Source organism: Sus scrofa, chromosome 2 (assembly GCF_000003025.6).
Source record: "Sus scrofa isolate TJ Tabasco breed Duroc chromosome 2, Sscrofa11.1, whole genome shotgun sequence".
NCBI classification, from domain to species: domain Eukaryota; kingdom Metazoa; phylum Chordata; class Mammalia; order Artiodactyla; family Suidae; genus Sus; species Sus scrofa.
This window is the reverse complement of record NC_010444.4, coordinates 37,868,436-37,888,289: the sequence shown is the minus strand read 5'-3', so window position 1 is coordinate 37,888,289 and position 19,854 is coordinate 37,868,436. Positions and strand designations below refer to the sequence as shown.

The following is a 19,854-nucleotide window of genomic DNA, read 5'->3' as shown; positions in this document are numbered from 1 at the left end:
CTTCCTTTGTCAAAGATTAATTGACCATAGGTGTCTGGGTTTGTTTCTGGGTTCTCTATTCTGTTCCATTGGTCTGTATGTCTATTTTGGTTCCAGTACCACACTGTCTTCATTACTGTGGCTTTGTCATAGTGTCTGAAGTCTGGGAGAGATATGCCTCCTGCTTGGTTTTTGTTCCTCAGAATTGCTTTGGCAGTTCTTGGTCTTTTTTGGTTCCATATAGATTTTTGAGTTTTTTGTTCTAGTTCAGTGAAAAATGTTGTGGGTAATTTGATAGGGATTGCATTGAATCTGTAGATTGCTTTGGGTAGTGTGGCCATTTTTTTACAATATTAATTTTTCCAGCCCAGGAGCATGGAATATCTTTCTATTTCTTTGAATCCTCTTTAATTTCCTTGATTAATGTTTTATAGTTCTCAGCATATAAGTCTTTACCTTGGTGTCAAGTTTAATCAGTTCATGTGAAATATAAAAGAATCTCCTTGGAAATAAGCATTGAGAACCACTTTACTGATTTTGTAAATTTTCAAATAGCAAATCTGAGCAAGAGAAGATCAGATGAAGGAAGAAATTCATCCAACTGAAGAAAGTAGAACTTTGCAGGTTGCTTCTGATAGCACATTCACTGTACATTCAACTAGGAGTAAACGTGTTAGAACACATCCAGTGAACAAACGTTGGGTCATCATCTGTTTCTCATCCCTAGTGAAACACTCAAGGTACAGGTAGAATTCTTACCTGAAGGCAGCTTTAACTGTATCTTTTTGTTTCCTGTTGTGCCACCTTAAAATCTCTAAAATTTAGACTCAGAAGCAAAGTCTTGAACAAAAACTACATGATGTCTTTTAGAGATAACTAAGATATAAATTTTAAACTAACCCAATACTATTTACTTTTATGAATTGTATCTTTGTGACTTGAAAACAGCAGGATCTCTTTTAGTACCTGGGAATTTCCTTTACAGCACTCTTTGATTGTTCCTTATGTTCATTCCATTGTCATTTATTTTTTTCATTCATTCCCATATACTTTTATTGGACACTTTCACATTGCCTGACATTCACTTATTATCACAAGACATGTAAACCTAAGATGTTTTCTCTCTCCTTGGGAAATCTGCATTTGAGTTATGGATACACAAGGGAAATGCCACTGTGCTTATAGCTATGTATGTATATCCTGAATCACTAGTGGAGGGAGGACCTCTGTTTGGAGGAGTTGGAGAAGGTTATGTCAGTTGGGGTTTGAAGGATGAATGTGCATTGTATACCTCTTCCTCTTAAGCAACAGCTCCTGGATGTCAGGAATCATGTCACCTTCGCCTTTGAATCTGCCACAACATAGATATCATCCTTGACACTTATTTTCAGCTCAGTAAATATTTAAAGAATTGAATAAATGCACTATCTTGGTGTAAATCTTCCTTTCTCCATTTGTCAATGTCATGATGTGATAGAGCAGTGACAAATACGTGTTCTAGCTCATTCTGAACCTAGTTTCACCACTTGTTAGCTGTGTGACCTGGGCTATCGTGTAAGACACAGAAATGAATACTAAAGTTTCCACTCTCAGGAATCCCCGAACTGCTCTTGTTTCCTCTGCCACATTTTCAGGTCTGTGCTGGATTAGACTGAGATTTAAACAAAATCCTAGGATTTGTAACAGGAAGGAAAAATGATGTTTATGTTTGTCAGTTTCCTTTGGAATGGATGATACCGTGTGATGCAGCTGAGCACATCAGAATTCTTTGAGACAGGGAGCTGGATTCCATAGTGAACTCACAGAGACCCCATTCCCAGAACATCTGTCTTGTGTGTTTGCCTCTAGCAAGTGCTGACTGGGAGAAACAAATCTCTTAAGACCAAGGCAGCCACAACCCATTTATATTTTTTAAGTATCACTGAAAAGCTTCCAAGTGTTTTCTGTATTTCTGTTTGTGGTGGTGGCTTTTAATTCTACTGTAACTACACAAAAGAAATACCCAGTTTTATGAACATGGTGAAAATATGAGCACCTCTCAAGTGCAGCCTGGTTGCATGTAAAGTGAAAATTTGGACTTTAATTACAGACCTTGCCCACAAAATATAACCTGTGCTGCCTTGTTTGCAGGTGCTGGTCTGATGAGCCCTGGTTATTCCCAGTGAGTCCCCAGAATCTGCTGTGGGCAGTGTAGCTCTAAGCAAGGATGCCTGTACTACTTTTCTCCTTTTCAGGACAAGCCTGGGATTCCATAGCATCTCTAGGGCAGTTGAAGATGCATAATTGTCTGGTTGTCTTCATTTGCTGTAAGAGTCCCCGTGCTACACAGATAACTTCTATCCTGATGAATCAAGGAAACTTGGACTAGTCTCTTATTTCATTTGGGAAATAAAAATGTCTGTGAATTGAAAAAAAAAATGCAGAGTTCCCATTGTGGCTCAGCAGATTAAGTACCTGACATCATCTCTGGGAGGGTGTGGGTTTGATCCCCAGCTGACACATAAATCACAGATGTGGCTTCCATCATGCATTCCTGTGGCTGTGGTGTAGGCTGGCCAGCTGTAACTCCAATTCGGCCCCTAGCCAGGTAACTTCTATATGCTGCAAGTTGCAGCTGTAAAAAAAGAAGAATGATGAAAAAAAAAAAAAAGAAAATGATATTTGCACATCATTCACTACTCCTGATCTTTTAGGAATTGCCTATTGAATTGAGAGCCAGAGGAATTGTTTGTAAGATGGCCAAGCTATTTATTCTCCAAACTGAGTTGGTTTTGAGAGTGAAAGGGGAAGTGGGTATCAATGAGACCAACCAGGATACATGATTGTTTTGGTTATTTGAGAAGCTTTTACTTGTGTATTCCCTGGTTTCCTGAAAAACTAACTGTGGCTAGATGGTTGTTACCTAATTGCTATTAGTCTAGAAGTCACGGGGTCTGCAAGGATCATGACAGCATTTCTGGAAGATTTGGGAATAGATTTCTGAGGGAGAATTTGTTGCTGCTTGGTTACAGGAGTTATCTTTCAATGGTTAGATTTTCTCTGAAAATCAGTCTTCTCGTTCTATCTGTTCGCCTTGGTAACCACACTGATTTCCTAACTTAGGGCCAGTCCTTCCTCTCTGTGAGACATGGTCTCAGGTAACTTTTCTGTTTCAATTTTTGAAAGTTTTAGTAATCCACAGTGTGTCCCACTGAACCACATGCCTATAACATTTCAGAAATGGCAACATAGCTGTTGAAAATTTATTTTGTGGAGGTTTGTAATAAATGCACCCACAACCAGACTGCAGTAGCTGAAGGAGCCATAGAAGCAATAGGCCCTGAGGGCTGACTGTACTTAGAAACCTGAGGGATGCCACATTTCAAAGGACTGTATGAACTGAATGGCACAGCTGTAAAAGAAGAAGATGGCACTTGGCAGAAAATGGCCAAGATGGAATTGCCCAGAATAAAGAGTTGCACTTTTTTCTCTTTGCTCGGCTAGAATGCCATGAGAGGAGTGGCAGGTTTCAGACTGTGTTCATTGCTCAGTGCACATCCCAGGACTAACAGGTGATTGCCCCTGAGCTGATGTCTACAGCAGGGCACTGCTGAACAGGACGCTAAAGTGTGTTGTATCCATTATGTATTATAACCCAGGATTAATTAAATTTCTATTCATATAAGGCTGGATAGTGCAGGTATTTCCAGGAGAACTAGGGGAAGATTCCCAGCCAGCAATGGCTATCTTCCAAGAATAATTATCCAGAGATCCTGTAAGATGAACTGAGCCTGGCATGACAATGGACAGCTCATCTTTCTGCAGTGGTGTCACCTTCCTTCAGCTCAGAGCAAGCCCTTGGGCTATAGAATATGTGTGCTATCCAGGCATTGGTTGATTCTGAGAAGCAAGATTTACACCAAATAAAGCCCAGAAGACTTCCTTTCATCAGGAAGGACTGAAGAATGAGGAGTTCCAATTGACTATCATAAATCAAGTCCTTTAGTGAATCAGCAGTTTTAAAAGAATTAGAACTGTGGTTCCTAAACTTGTTCCCCAAAACATCAGTTTCACAAGATATTATCCAAAGAAAAAGCATTCTTCAGCCAAATAAATTTGGGAAACAGGACATAATATAATTCTCCTCTTTTAATCTTTTCAGAGCATACAAATATAAGTCTCTGAGACTAAAATCTAAAAAAAAATTAGTTTTAACACTCTTTAACCTGGAGTTCCCCGAACTTATTTATTCACAGGTATTTTCAGAGAACACAAAATAGTATCTTGAATTACTATTTTGGAATCACTGAATAAGAGAAAAGTCATATGCTCTGAATAACAAAACTGTGCCAAACATCCTGTTTTGTGATTCAGAAGTTAACATGGCATTTGCAGTAGGGGATGTCTTCATGACCATCAGCTCTCATTCATTGATTAATATATGAGAAAGTATCAAAAAAATCCCATCATGAATAAAGATGGGATTCAGTTCTTCCTGCAACTTTCATTTTAGGTGCCTATCTGGTTTTAATTGATGTGTTGACATGCACATGTTTTAGGTGTTTATTGAAGGGTTAGTGTCAAAAGAAATTAATGTCCTGGTGGGCTTGTGTTTTTCTCTGAGGCAGATATTGATGAATGTACAGAGGGGATCATTGAGTGCCACAACCATTCCCGCTGCGTTAACCTGCCAGGGTGGTACCACTGTGAGTGCAGAAGCGGTTTCCATGACGATGGGACCTATTCACTGTCCGGGGAGTCCTGTATTGGTAAGCAGCTTCCAGTCATGCCCTCCATCCATCTGGACCTTTGTAGGAGGGGTGGTCTGCTTTGGTAGTCTGTTCAGTAGCCGGTGTTAAAATATGGCCCCTCACTGGTTAAATTCATCAGTTTTCCAATTTCTTCCCTCTCCAATTCAAGGATCAGGCCAGGGATTATGCACTGTAGGGTTTTAGAACTCTTATATGGAAACTGGGGCACTCAGCGGACAAAGCCTAGGTCTGTATACTGTGGCTTTCTGAAGGAAACCGTGATGATTTGCTGGAATTTTTAACAGTTTGAGATGTAACTGTGGGAGAGAGGGAATAATGCTGGACATATAAAATTGAGTTTAAATCTCAGCTCTTGTACCACAAAAGTCACTGCACCTCTCTGAGCCTTCGTCTGTGCATAAATACACATGTGGATAGTGATACACATATATTGTTAGGTTTAAATGGGATACTGTATATTTAAAAATTATAAGATTTGAATTGATGCACAAATAGGATAGAGTTGAATTAACCTTATTACTGTTGCTATTACCACTGCCATCATCTTTGCAAGATCTCCTTTAATCACTTTCCTGCTTGTGGTTCTGTTAACTGCTGAACGGAGGGAGTTAACAGATGGGGTTCTTCACCTTCAAGACCTCATACCTTTCATGAAATCCAAACAGCTGATCAAAAATGCAATTGTTTCCAGGGGAGCCTTCGCCAATCCAGTTATTTCATGTCATGTTGTGGACTCAGCTGAATTCTTAATGCTGATTTGGAAAGACCCTGAGGGCAAGCATTCTGACCATGGGTCTTTGAAGTTCAGAGTGCTGAATTACAAAATGGGAATTTAGTTTTGAAAATTTGTTGTCTCTGCTCACCACGGATCTGTTTTTTTTGTTTGTTTGTTTGTTTGTTTTTTTGTTTTTTTTCCCTAAATGTTGCTGCTGAGAACCAATCCATGTTTTTATAGCTTTCCCCGTGAGGTTGCTCAGAAGCAAAGATGAATTAGGGAATAGTAGGCCCATAACATTAATTGTCCATTGCAATCTTGGCATTGCTGTTAAAGGCAAGATGGGTAGTTGTTAGAGGCATGGACCCTTGAACTAGACTCCCTGCAGTCAAATTCCAGTTCTGCCATTACTAAGTAGGTTACCTTGGGCAAGGTCTCCTCTAGGATGCACCTCAGCTATCTCATCTGTAAGATGGAAATCTTTGTATCTAGTTTATATGAGTGTTGCGAGAATTAATTAACATCTGTTGAATGACCAATAAATGTTAGGTATTATTGTCAAAGATGTTCCTTCATATTTAGCATTCTAGTTCATACTCTATGTTCCTTTTATTGTTAAAATGATGATTTGTAACCTCAGCAAGAGGTTTGTATTTATCCTGAGTCTTCATATACTTCCTTTACATGCAACCAGGAACTTCTGCATTTATGCAGCTCGGAGTAAATAATGTTGCATGAGTAGGAATAGACTAAATGGCTATTGTTGGAGACAGAAAGATAGAATATTGATATATGGGATATTATGTTTGGGGGATAAAAGTAAACATTTCATTTTTTAAAATTGTATTTGATATCAGTAAATGGGACACTCTTAGCTTTATGTGCATTAAAAACCTAGTTGCTCCAAGTTGATAACTGCCTGGACCCGTCAGGGTGTCACACACTTCTCTGCTTTTGGATGTGCTGTCCCCTCTGGCTAGAAAATAACAGAGCTCTGAGTCAAAGATGGCCCTTTCTTTTTCTTGATCATATTGATTCACATATGAATTTCTGTCCATTTTCCTAACTTCAGTTCATGTTTCACCAGGCCTCCATGAAGCATTACTTGATGTCTTCATAGGAGTTTTCATTCCTCTCCTCTGATAGCTTTTGAGCTTTTACCCCTGTGTATGTTCCTATAGCTTCACTTTTTATACCATCTCTCAGTTTATTTGCTCTGCAACTAGGCTGTGAGCAGGAAATGGGCTGTATTCTATTATTTCTCCAGTGAGACCTTTTGGTAGTTGGTGTTCAATCAATTAGAAAATGCAACTGCATTCTTTGAAAGGGGACATCTTGCTCCCAGGCACATAGCTGGTTTGGTACAAGTTGAGACTCAAGCCAAGGTCAAGGGTGATTACATCCCAGATGTCAGGGACAGTCCCACGTGATGCCTGTTGTTCTGGTGTAATTATCAGTAGTGCCCTGTCACTGTCATAAATATCCCTGTTAGGATGATAGCTGTCACAGTCACCTCACCTGCTGATTCTGTGTGCTGAGTGATGCCATGCCTTGGGGAACTGAAGCTCTGTACTGCCCCCCGGGAGTGCACTTTCTTCATCCACAAGCTGATTCCTGCTTGGCACGGGAAAAAGATGAACCGGACTCCTTGTTAAGGAACTAGGGTTGGTTTTACTGGTAACATTTTAAATTTGGATAATTGTTCATCTGAATTCCCTTTTATTTCCACACTTAAAAATAGTATTATAAATGGGTCTTAATAAGAACAGAAACCTGACCGCTGTTGAGATTTTCCTTTGGTAGTTGAGAGCACTGTTGGTTCAGAATATTTCTTGGTATGATATGCATATAAATCTGATCATGTTGCTTTCCTGTTACATCCTACTAATTCCTTCCCATTAAATGTAACTAGAGATTCTCATTCTAAGTGAAGTATACAGAAAGAGAAGACAAATACCATATGATATCATTTATATGTGGAATCTAAAATGTGGCACAAATGAACCTATCTATAGAACAGAAACATACTCACAGACATGGAGAGCAGACTTGTGGTTACCAAGGGGGAGCTGGTGGGGAGAAATGGGAGAGACTGGGAGTTTGGGATTTGTAGATGCAAACTATTACCTTTAGAATGGACAAACAATGAGGTCCTACTGAGGGAACTATATTTAGTCTCTTGGGATAGATCATGGTGGAAGAGAATATAAGAAAGGATAATATAAGAAAGTCATATATGTATGACTGGGTCACTTTACAGTGGAAATCGGCGTAACACTGTAAATCAACTATACTTTAATAAAAAATAACATAAAATAAATTTATAGCTTATTTTCATGGCTTTGTGTGCTTTAGGTGACATTGCCTCTGCCTACTTATCAGATTTATTTCCTATATATATTAGCGTTTCTGATCTTTTCATGCCTTGAACATGACTGAACTCATCCAGTTTCAGGGCCTTTGCCTTTGCTGTTTTGTTTGTCTGGAACACTCATCAGCAGTATACTTGGGTGGTTGTCTTTTTTTTTTTTTGTTGAAGTGTAGTTGATTTACTGTATTGTTACTTTCATGTGTATAACATACTGATTCATTTTTTTGTAGATTATATTCCTTTTTATAATATTATTTTTATTTTTTAAATGATTTTTATTTTTTCCATCATAGCTGGTTTACAGTGTTCCATCAGTTTTCTACTATACAGCAAAGTGACCCAGTCACACATACATATATACATTCTTTTTCTCATATGATCATGCTCCATCATAAGTGACTAGATATAACTTCCATGGCTATACCGCAGGATCTCATTGCTTATAGTTTGCATCTACGAACCCCAAATTTGCAGTCCATCCCACTCCCTCCTCCTCCACTTGGCAACCACAAGTCTATTCTCTAAGTCCATGAGTTTCTTTTCTGTGGAAAGGTTCATTCGTGCCATATATTCGATTCCAAATATAAGTGATATCATATGGTATTTGTCTTTCTGACTTACTTCACTCAGTATAAGAGTCTCTAGTTCTATGCATGTTGCTGCAAATGGCATTATTTTTTTTAATGGCTGAGTAGTATTCTATTGTGTATATATACCACATCTTCTTAATCCATTCATCTGTTTATGGACATTTAGGTTGTTTCCATGTCTTGGCTACGTAGGCTATTACAAGGTATTGGGTATAATTCCCTGTGTTATACAGTAAACCCTTACTATGTATTTTATGTGCAATTGTTTATATTTATTAATCCCATACTCTTAATTTGCCCTTCTCCACCACCCCTTCCCATTTCATGACTATAAGCTTATTTTCTATCTGTGGGTCTGTTTCTGTTTTGTATATAGATTCATTTGTATTATTTTTTAGATTCAATAGATAAGTGATATCATATAGTATTTATCTTTCACTGACTTGTTTCACTTAGTACAATAGTTTCTAGGTCCATCCATGTTGCTGCAAATACATTATTTTATTCTTTTTTATGGCTGAGTAATATTCCACTATATATATAAATATATATGTATCACATTTTCTTAAGCCAGTCACTTGTCGATGGGCCCTTAGGTTCCTAGTATGACTTGGCTATTGCAGGTAGTATTGCTATGAACATTAGGGTGCATGTATATTTTCAAATTAGAGTTTTCATTTTTGAGTGGGATTGCTGGATCATATGGCAACTATTTTTAGTTTTTTAAGAAACCTCCATACTGTTTTCCATAGTGGCTGCACAAATATATATTCCCACCAACTGTGTAGGAGGATTCTTTTTTCCACACACTCACCAGCACTTATTATTTGTAGACTTCTTTTTTCATTTAATTCTTAGCTTGAATGCCACTTTTTTGAGGAGACTCTCCCTGACCATTTTATCTAAAGTAGTCACTTCACTATATCACTCTCTTTCATATCTTTTATAGCAATTTTTTATTTTCAAGTTTATTGTCTGCACATATATTTGTAATTGTTTTCTGCCACAAATGTACAGATTCCCTCTGCAGGGACCTTGTCTATGTTTTCACCTTGTACACACACACATTTCATCATTGTGTACACACAGTGTAGGCACAAAGTAGGCATTCAATACATCTATGAATAATGACTGAAGGAATGGATCATCAAATCAGGTCAAATATATCAGGTCAAATATATTTTCTATTTGGTTTAATACAACTAGTTGCACAGATTACAGGGAGTCACATGTTAAATATCACAAAATCATGTGAGTCTTTTGTTTCAGAAAAAAAATCTTTATTAAAAATGGCCATTACACCAGTACTGTGTTAAGCCTTATGGGAATATGGGTAGGAAGAAGATAAGATCTCTGTTCTTAAAGGATTTATAACTTGAAATATTCTGAAGCATAATAACATATCTTAATGGCACTGAAAATTAGCACATAAAATAAGCCCTAAATAACTTCAGCTGCTAATGCTTACATTTAAAAGAAATAGCATCTAAAACAATCTTTTAAAAAAAATTTAAGTGTTTTAGCAACATGCACTCGGCTATGCTTTTTTCCCCAGACAGTAGCAGGCACAGCATATGTTGGAATATAAATGTGGCACTTTAGGCTTTTAGGGGAATAGTCACATGTCATCCATGCCATTTTTTGTTAGATGAGGTTAACACCTGCTCTATTGACTTCATCAGTTACTGTAAGCATCGGATGTTGCTAATGTCATGAAGAACAGCACCTGTGCAAGATTTACTATTGCCTCTTTTTCCTAAATTACTAGCATTGAAGAAATCACTGAAGAAATATGATTGAAGAAATGACTAATCTAGGTATTGTAGAGACAAACAGCATCGCCCTTCTTGAGTTTATGAGAGTTTCTCCCTCCCTCTCTCTCATTTGCTTGTGTGACTTTATGATTCCAGGAGAGATGGGCACACAAAAATTTGCTGGCTGGTATTTGTAGAAGGTGATGGGGTGCATTGTTACTGTTGGGTCTGATGCACTCTGCTTGGACACGGTGATGGGAGACAGTGATTCTCAGCTTTAACATAGGAGTTGTGAGCAGCTGCTTTTTCATTCAGGCATAGTTGTCTGGGTCATTAAGAAATAAGAACAAACTTATAACAATGCCATGTAGGTGTTCCTGTTGTGGATCAGTGGAAACGAACACAACCAGTATCCATGAAGAAGCATGATCAATCCCTGGCCTCGCTCAGTGGGTTAAAGGATCCAGCATTGCCATGAGCTGTGGAGTAGGTTGCAGATGCATCTCAAATCTGGCATTGTTGTGGCTGTGGCTGGCAGCTGTAGCTCCATTTTGACCCCTAGCCTGGGAACTTCCATATGCTACCAGTGTGGCCCTACAAAGCAAAAAACAAAACAAGAACAAAAAAAAACCCTTCAAAAAATAAAACAATGCCATGTATGAAGAGCTGGATTTTACACTTTATTTCTTTTTATGGCCACGCCTGTAGCATATGGAAGTTCTCAGGCTAGGGGTCACATCAGAGCTGCAGCTGAGGCCTATGCCACAGCTCTGGCAACACTAGGTCTGAGCCATATCTGTGACCTACCCAATGGCTTACAGCAATGCTGGACCCTTAACCCACTATGCAAGATGAGGGATTGAAACTGCATCCTCATAGAGACAGCACTGGGTCCTTAACCCACTGAGCTACAATGGGAACTCCTAGACTTTACATATTTTTATAATGAGATACAAATTCCCTTGGAGGTTGATCTGTCTCCATGATCTTGTTCTGCCCTTGGATCTTTATTTTCCTCTGCTACTTCTCATCCTCCACATGGCCCCGTAAGCCTCAAATATTTCTTCTACTCTTTCTAAACCCTGCACTCTTTCCACTATTCCTTTGCTTGACTCTTTCCCTGACCATCCCTCTATCCCCATTTCAACTTGTAGAAATCCTGATGAAGTTTTATTCCTTAAACCAGCGATTCTCCTATTTATTTCACAGTAAATTCACCTGAGTAACTTTTAAAATCTACTTATACTGGAGCATCACACCCTGGAGATTCAGATTCAGTTTGTTTGTTATGGGATAGAGGGGGGATCATTTTTTAAGTCTAAAAATGATTGGAAAGAATATTAAATTAACATAGAGAACCACTGTCATAGTTCTCTAACAATAAAACAATGCTTTCCTCTTCTATGTCCTCACAGCCATGTGTTTGCACCTGTTATGTGGAACTTACCTGATTAGGTGTGTTGTCTTCATTAGTTCTTTGTAGCCTACAATATATTTGAGGTCTTTTGTTATATTTTATAGGTTTATATTGGATTAACTTGTTTTGGTCATGCATTCTTGTCTATTCAAAAAGGATTTTCAAATCCCGGTAAACTGTTTTGTTGATGAAGATGGACTCAGGGATGACATATGGGAAGTGCCACCTCTGGGTCCCCCATTATTGCCTCCGCTAGGAGGCTCGGTTGTGTGAAGCATGTTCCCAGACTCTGGAGTCTGCTCTCTGGTCACGTAAATAACCCAGTGAAGATTCACTTGTCATAGCGGCTGTAGCAACTGGCGTTAATAAAGCAACGTAAAACAATCAGAAAGATTCCATTGGAATCTCTTGGGAAGAAGATTTCCCTTGTAATTGATTGAGGTGCCAATGGATTGAAATGGTCAAAGAATGATTTGGTTCTTCCTATTTCTCACAGGAATGGAGATTAAAAGGGCCAGAAGCTGCAGCTGCTCCTTGTGAAAAACCTCACTGAGGGAACAGAGGGTTTTGAAACCTTAGCAGGTGACACTGTGATAAAGGAGAGGCAGGTTTCCAGGACGTATAGGATTGTTGGGCTTCAGATTCCAGCTGGACCACTTTCTAGATAAGCTGCATTTGGCCAACTATTTAACCTCTCTAAACTTTAGTTTCCTCAACATACAATGATAAAAATAGTATTTGCTGGTAGAATTTTGTAATATCCGTGTTCTTATATTCAAAAATCCTAGTAACCATAGATGATAATAGCCAGCATTTAACTTCCTTTTACCTAAATCTCTCATCTGTCAAATGAAGCCAGCAACAGGAATACTAATATGAGCTAACAATTATTGAGAGCTTACCCTGTGCCAGGCATCGAGCAATTTACAAAAATGCCAACCTCATTAGTTGCTGGAGTAACGTGTGAGGATCGGATAAGCTAACATAGGAAAAACCCATTCAGCATGTATGTTTTAAGTGCTCAATAAATGTGAGCCATTATCATGAACTGAACACCTACACTATATGCCGGACACTGGGCCAGAGAATTTCATGCATTACCTCATTTAGTTCTGCCAACTCTCATAGGAGGAAAGTCTTTCTATCATGACCATTTTATTTATTATTATTATTATTTTTGTCTTTTGTCTTTTGAGGGCTACACCCATAGCATATGGAGGTTCCCAGGCTAGGGGTCTAATTGGAGCTGTTGCTGCCAGCCAATGCCAGATCCAAGCCTTGTCTGCGACCTACACCACAGCTCACAGCAACGTCGGATCCTTAACCCACTGAGCAAGGCCAGGGATCGAACTCACAACCTCATGGTTCCTAGTCAGATTTGTTTCCACTGTGCCAAGACAGGAACTCCTATTATGACCATTTCAATGATGAGGGAGATAAGTTCCAAAGGATTAAGATAAATTACCCCAAATTCCACAGCCAATAAATGGCACACAGAGGCTATAATCCAGAGGCTTTCTATCCCAACCTTCTGGTTTTAGTATATTAACATTGTAAGGCTGTCTGGAAGGGAGTGGACCTATCATGAGTCCACAGATAGAAAAGATGTGAAAAGGAGCAGCTGGAGGTCAGTGAGATGAAGCAAAGAGAGAATGAGAGAATATGAGTGAGACCCAGATAGAGAGTTGCTGTATTTTGTCTGCATCAAGAGCACTGGTAAATTGTTTTATCCAAGGGACTCAAGGGCTGTGTTTTGGTGCCATCCTACTAGACCAGTGGCAGAAAGTCAAGTAGCAGGTCCTTTGACAATGAGAGCATCTTAGCCTTGACAGTAGAATCACCTGACTATCCACTGACATCATTTCCTTTTCTGCATTTTTGATGGTGAGTGAATCCAGAGTAGAAAATGAGAGGGCGGGGTGGGGAATAAAAAGTATAAGAAATGGTAGTAAGTAGATTTTTAACTAATTAAATTTATTCTTTCATTCATTCATTTATTCTGTCTCTTAAAAAATTAATTCATATATACAAAGAATACACATTCCATAGTTATTAAAATTAAAATACTTGAAAAATAAGAAAAATGTATTAACCATGAGAATTAACAAATACATATGAATATCCTGATGAGCAGAGCAAAAAGGGAAACATGAGTTTTAAGAATTATTCTCATCTGAAAGGAGGTTGTATAAAGGGTCTTTTAAAAAAAGGCTCAAATATGCTTTTATTCTGTTGCAGAGCAGAAATATGCCAGGGTGGTAAAAGCATTTTTACAGACAAGAGTATTTTGAGCTAAGAAAGTTTAAGAGACAGAGGCACACACACTGGTCTTGAATGTTCCTTGGGTTTTCTCTCTGCCAAATCATAAAACACACCCATGCATAAATTATCTCCAGTGAGACAGCCCCTGCTCCCCTAACCCTCCTTGATAATATTTAATGAGGTCTCATTAACTTCACAATTGATATTTGTTGCCAAAGAAATTTAGATTTGTTTTTCAGCCACATAATAAATTATCTATTATTGAAGAGACTTCCGAAAGGCAGATGCACGGAGCTGTTTCAATAGCTTTGTGAATCTAACCAGCAGTGATATAATGTGGGGGGCGGGGGTGGTCCGGGGACTGAGAGGGCCTCAGTTGCATGGCACAAAATTGCCATGTTCAAATAGAGAGAGACCAAAGAGAGATGCGACCTGGCTATGGAACAGGTCTGGAAAAGGATTGAAATAGCCTGGATACATGGTGGAGAAGATAAGAACTTTTCCCAGCATCTAATGGGGATGATATCCTGGGTCCCCAGAAAGGACTTCACAGTGGATATTAACACACCGTTGTGATGTTCAGTCAGGTGAGAACTGTGTCCCATCAGACCCTCTGTGAGTTTCCTGCTCTCCTTCAAGTCCTGCCACATGTATAAAAACCTAGACCTGTTTAGCCGTAGGATACGGTGGACATATTTTGGGGACTTCTCAAGGTGGGCAAATATACCTCCTCCATTCTAGGGATAAACATTTCAAAAAAAATTTTCACAAAATGATGTCAAAATCAAACTAAATGCAGGCAGGAACCTAAAGTCCACTGGCCGCCCTCAGCCTATCTGGACTGATACAGCAGGCTATGTACTGTTATCCACTCCAGCTCTGGAACTAAACCCAGATGTTTCAGGTTGTTATTCTAACAGAACCTCAAAACAACTAAAAGGGCCCACTAAGCCATCCCTGGCCCTGATTTGTATCTTTCCAGTGATAGTTTTTGCATTGTTTACACACTTTCCTAATGGATGCTGTGACCAGCCATGGAGCAGATAAAACAGCTTGGATCCAGGACTTGAAGCAGTGCATAGAGTATGGACAGCAGGGGGCATCAACAGTAATCCAAGTAAAGACCAGCAATCCTAGAGACTATGAAGAGGAAAAAAACCAGAAAACTATTGGAGAAACAGCTCTTCACAAGGATTGTGATGTTGTTATAATTGTTATCATGATTATGTTCACAAAAACAAGCCTGCTATGGTCTTAGCACTAAACTAGGTGATATGAAGGATGCAGAGAATTCACCCTGTAGCAACATTAAAACACCAAGTTGGAGACAAAAATCAACATCCATGAAACAAACAGTCACTTTCTGATACAGGTTATCATTTTATAATTAAGTGTAAAATTATATGGTCAACACTATAAAATAAGTAGATAATTGGGGAGGAGATTGATCAGGAAGGATCAAAGAACAGTCATACCAGATAGCCTTGATAAAGAGACTTGAAGGATGGCAGGGTTTGTGTGGTCTCTAGGTATAAAAATAGTAATGCATGTTAATAATAGCAAAGATTAATTGATTACTTCATTTCTATTCACTATTCTAAGAGCTCAACATTTCCCAATTCATTTTATCCTGAAGACAACTCCATCATGTGGGAATTTTGATAATCACTGCTTGATGGACAAAGAAACTGAGGCATAGGGAGTTCCCCTTTTGGTGCAGCAAAAATGAATCTGACTAGAATTCATGAGGATGTGGGTTCGATCCCTGGCCTTGCTCAGTGGGTTGAGCATCTGGCATTGCTGTGAATTGTGGTGTAGGACACAGATGTGGCTAGGCTCCTGCATGGCTGTGGCTGTGGCTATGGCTGGCAGGTATAGTTCCAATTTGACCTCTAGCCTGGGAACTTCCATATGCTGTGAGTATGGCCCTAAAAAGCAAAAAAAAAAAAAAAAAAAAAAAAAAAGAGAGAGAGAGAGAAGAAAAGAAACTGAGGCAGAGGCATATAGAGGTTCCAACAGCTGGCCATGATCATCCAGCTATTAACTGGTAGATTTCTACTTCTAGAGAGTATTTATAAACATCCTAAGAAATGTGTCCATGTTTAATATCTTTGAAATATTAAGCAACAAGAATAGTGCTTTCTTTATTGCCCACTAAAGTCTTGCTGTAAAAAATGGTACTATAAAACCCTTATTTTTATTTATTGCATGCCAACTGTGCATCATTTCACTTTGAAATACCCCTGGTGAGAGAGGTAGCAAATGAGGAGAAATACATCAAGCAGCACAGCCCTGTGTTAAAGAGCCCATGGTCCTTCTACTCCCTCAACGTCCTTGTCAATTGTGTATTAATTGCAGATAATGTGTGAAAGGATTCAGGTAAAGTATGTGCAGCGATCATTCTTCAGATAATTGCCTCATTTTCACCTTCACTGTGCGCTCCTACACACACACACACACACCTTGTATGAAGTCCATAATTATAATAAAGCTTAGTTTACCTTAAGTGTGTGTACAGAAGGAATTACGGTTCTACTCCTTCCCAGTGAATTCTGGGGGTCATCACATATCTGAAAAAAAGAGACAGCGAAGGCCATCTAAGAGGTCACCTGAGTGTATCCGTCACCAGTATGTTCCCCTGCTGAGAGGGGGCCTCCAGGCTATGGAAACGTCTAATGTTGCCACATGATGTCAGGTCACAGTCATGCAGATCCAAAGCTATGAGTCAAGGAGGCAAGCCTATCTGTCAGGATGGAGCTGGCTGGCTCTCAGCTCAGCCACTGAGGTGCGGCTCTTTGTTGTCTCCTGTCCCCAGGTGGCCTTGAACTGAGAAGCACAGCTCTGCTTTGTGGGCCTATATTTTTGACTAGAGCCTGGTCTTTGCCCAGCAAAAGAGAGCAAGAACAAAGTGGTTTTGACTAATTGAAACTTTTTATTTTCCTGCTGTTGGCATCAGTGGTTAAAACCCAACTGGGGTGATAGCCTCCAACAGAGTGTTTATCAAAATCTGGGCCTTAGGGCACTGATGTTGGGGTTATTTTTCAGCAAATGTTCTACTAGTAAATATATTTGGGACATTCTAAATGAAATAGATTTTAGGTGGTTTATCAACTGTATGGCTTTACAGAGCCTTTAATAGTATATTGAGAGTGTCCAGAATTTATTGGCTTTAACCCCCCCCCCCTTTTTTTTCCTCCCAAGCATCCTGTGCATTTGGCACTTTGCAGAATATACTAACTGAAAACTCAAGGATGAATATAACCTGCTAACAATTTCTAGAAAACCTTATTTGTTCAGTTCTTTGAATAATGAGCTGCTGAAAAGAGAATTTTTTTCAGTTCCTCAACAAAATGTTATTGAGCAAAATACCTGCCCCTTAACTACCAGCAATATTTTTATATTTTCTAAAAATTTTGCTGTAAGGAAATCGTTTGAATATATGACATTTGACTGTCGCATTCTTTTTTCCTATGTAAATCACTCAACTCTACTGTCCTATATTTAGTGATTTTTCTAAAAGCTTATAGGGGTATAACTGCTTTGGTCCTAAGCAAAATGGTCCCAGTCCTTATGTTTTTGACAAATATATTTCTCCTTTGAATAGGTATTTTGTCTCCTTTGCACCAGCCTAATCTGTAACTTTTTATTTATTTATTTGTTTTTGGTTTTTGGTTTTTGTTTTTTTAGGGACACACCTGCAGCATATGGAGGTTCCCAGACTAGGGGTATAATTGGAGCTACAGCTGTGGGCCTACACCACAGCAACACAGGATCTGAGCCACATCTGCGACCTATACCACAGGTCACAGAAGCGCCGGATCCTTAATCCACTGAGCGAGGCCAGGGATCAAACCTGCAACCTCATGGTTTCTAGTCAGATTCGTTTCCACTGTACCACAATGGGAACTCCCAGTAACTTTTTAATATATAAAAGATTGCTCGTCTTTCCACAGTGGTAAATGAAAACTTGGTAATTTGATGTCTGAGGCCATAGCAACTGGCCAGTTGCCCCTTTAGGTTCCAGAAAATGTGAAGAGGGATGATCAGTCCTGTGTTGTATGAGTCAGCCCAGTGGTAGTTCTGAGGAAAGGCAGTGCATCAGGATGGGAGCTGTGAGGAAGGCTTTATTGGGTGCAAGGGGGGTGTAGTGGCTGGAACGGGAGAAGTAACAGTTCTGTGATACACAAAGAAAAAGACTGGTATTGGTCTCTAAAATACTTTGCAGTGCAAGTATGGTTTTCTTTAAGGTCTTCTCCTTCATTGTGAACTTGGCATTTTTGAAAAGATAGAACAACAATAGGAGCATTTTGATTTTCTCCTGCACATGATCTTGAAGCTAACACCATGAAAAATCTTCTTCAAGGGTTTTAAATGACTTTTTTTTTTTTTTTTTGCTTTCTTCCTAAAGTGTTAGTCCCACACGAGTGATAATAAAATGAGCAGGGGTATTCCTAAAAATAGTTTAACATTCCATCCTGTGAACTCAGTTTCATGTAGTTTAGGGCAGAGGTTCTAGAAGTGTGATCCTCAGACCAGTACCATCAGTATTATCTGGTTGTTAGTGATGCAGATTCTTTATCCCACCCCAGACCTACTGAATCAGCAAATCTGGGGTGGGCCAGGTGAACTGTTTTTTAACATGTCCCCTCTCATTGTTTCTGATGCTCATTCAAGTTTGAAAACCATCTTATGGGGAATTTCACTGAGGGGGGTAGGGCACAAATGCCCAGAAACTATATGTGATCAAAAGATTGTATGCATCCCTCTTTGGGAAGGAGCAGAGCCATGTTTTTCACTGGGATCTCAGAGTGACACTGACCCTAACATCGCAGACTCAACCGTGGTAAAAACCACTGCTAAAACATCAGGATCCACTCTAACTTCTCAGTGTTTTCTACCTGAGGATCTACAATTCAGTCTGAGGGGGATTTACCTGCCTTCCTTTCTCAGTTTCTGAGAGCTGCCTGGAATTGAATTCCATGTAGTTGTCAGTTTCCTGCTTCTTGAAGTGTAATGTGAGCAATTTTCATTACAGAAACTTCTGCTTGAATGTCTTAGAGCCAAAGATCATATCTATGCTGCAACTCAGAGATCGGCATCTACAACTTCTTTAAAATGAATATTAGATTTTTTACGTCTGAGGTCGCTTGTGCTGCTGTGAAATATTTACCTGTGGGTTTATGAACAGAGAATTTTAAGCTGTTATACTCCAACCCAGTAAAGCATTGTCAGCATAAGCTCCTTCAGGGAGCATGTACTGAGAGGGTCTGCTCTGTTCCAGTCTTTGTGTTAAGTTTCAGTCTTTGTGTTAAGGCACACAGTCTAAAATGGGGAGAGAGCAGGTGGGCAGGCAGCTAAATACATAAATATTAAAAAAAAAAGAACACATCAAAAGGTTTATTTCAGTTAAAAGTCCCTTGTAGGTCTGGATGAATGTCCTCTATGATATTGCTCAGCAGTACACACTAACAGAATCTCTACCCATGATGCAGCTGTACCATCTAGATCATGGGAGTTCTTTGCTCTAACAGGAGGGAAAGCACTAGAGAGTCTCGATGAAATTATTTGACATGAAAATGACACACATTGTGTTTGCTTATAAGACACTAGCCCAGTCTGAATGGATGAGTACAGACCAGTATAATCCTCTATGTATTCAGAAGAAGTCATAAACCGTCTCTATCGCATTCCCAAACAATAAAAAGCTATTTATTCGAAAGAAAAGAAAGGAAGGGAAAAGAAAGGGAGAAGGAAGAAAGAGAGACTCATGAAAAAGTGAATAACTTCTGTTGGGATTGGGGAATGTAGGGATGAAAATTCACATGCAAATTTTTTATAGAAAACATTTTCACTGGGTCTATAGGATGAGACTGATTTTTTTTTTCCAGGTAAAGTAGATATTAAGGTAAGTATTTCAGTCAAGAATAGTAGTCAGATTGGAGATAGAATCATGGAAGAGATCTAATTGTGTTCAAGGGATGGTGAGATATCCAGTGTGGATGAAGTACATGATAC

At 39.1% G+C, this 19,854-nt stretch overlaps 1 protein-coding gene across 4 annotated transcripts in view; it reads left to right on the top strand.

Moving 5' to 3' along the window:
• The window catches only part of NELL1 (neural EGFL like 1), a 945,441-nt gene that overhangs the window by 866,231 nt on the left and 59,356 nt on the right, over positions 1-19,854 (top strand). For 3 of the 4 annotated variants that reach the window (XM_021085297.1, XM_021085300.1, XM_021085299.1), the window contains one exon: positions 4,587-4,727. The exons of the other annotated variant lie outside the window; for it this stretch is intronic. In XM_021085297.1, the coding sequence (XP_020940956.1) occupies positions 4,587-4,727 (141 nt within the window). The remainder of the gene's footprint in view (positions 1-4,586; positions 4,728-19,854) is intronic. 4 annotated transcript variants of the gene reach the window in all.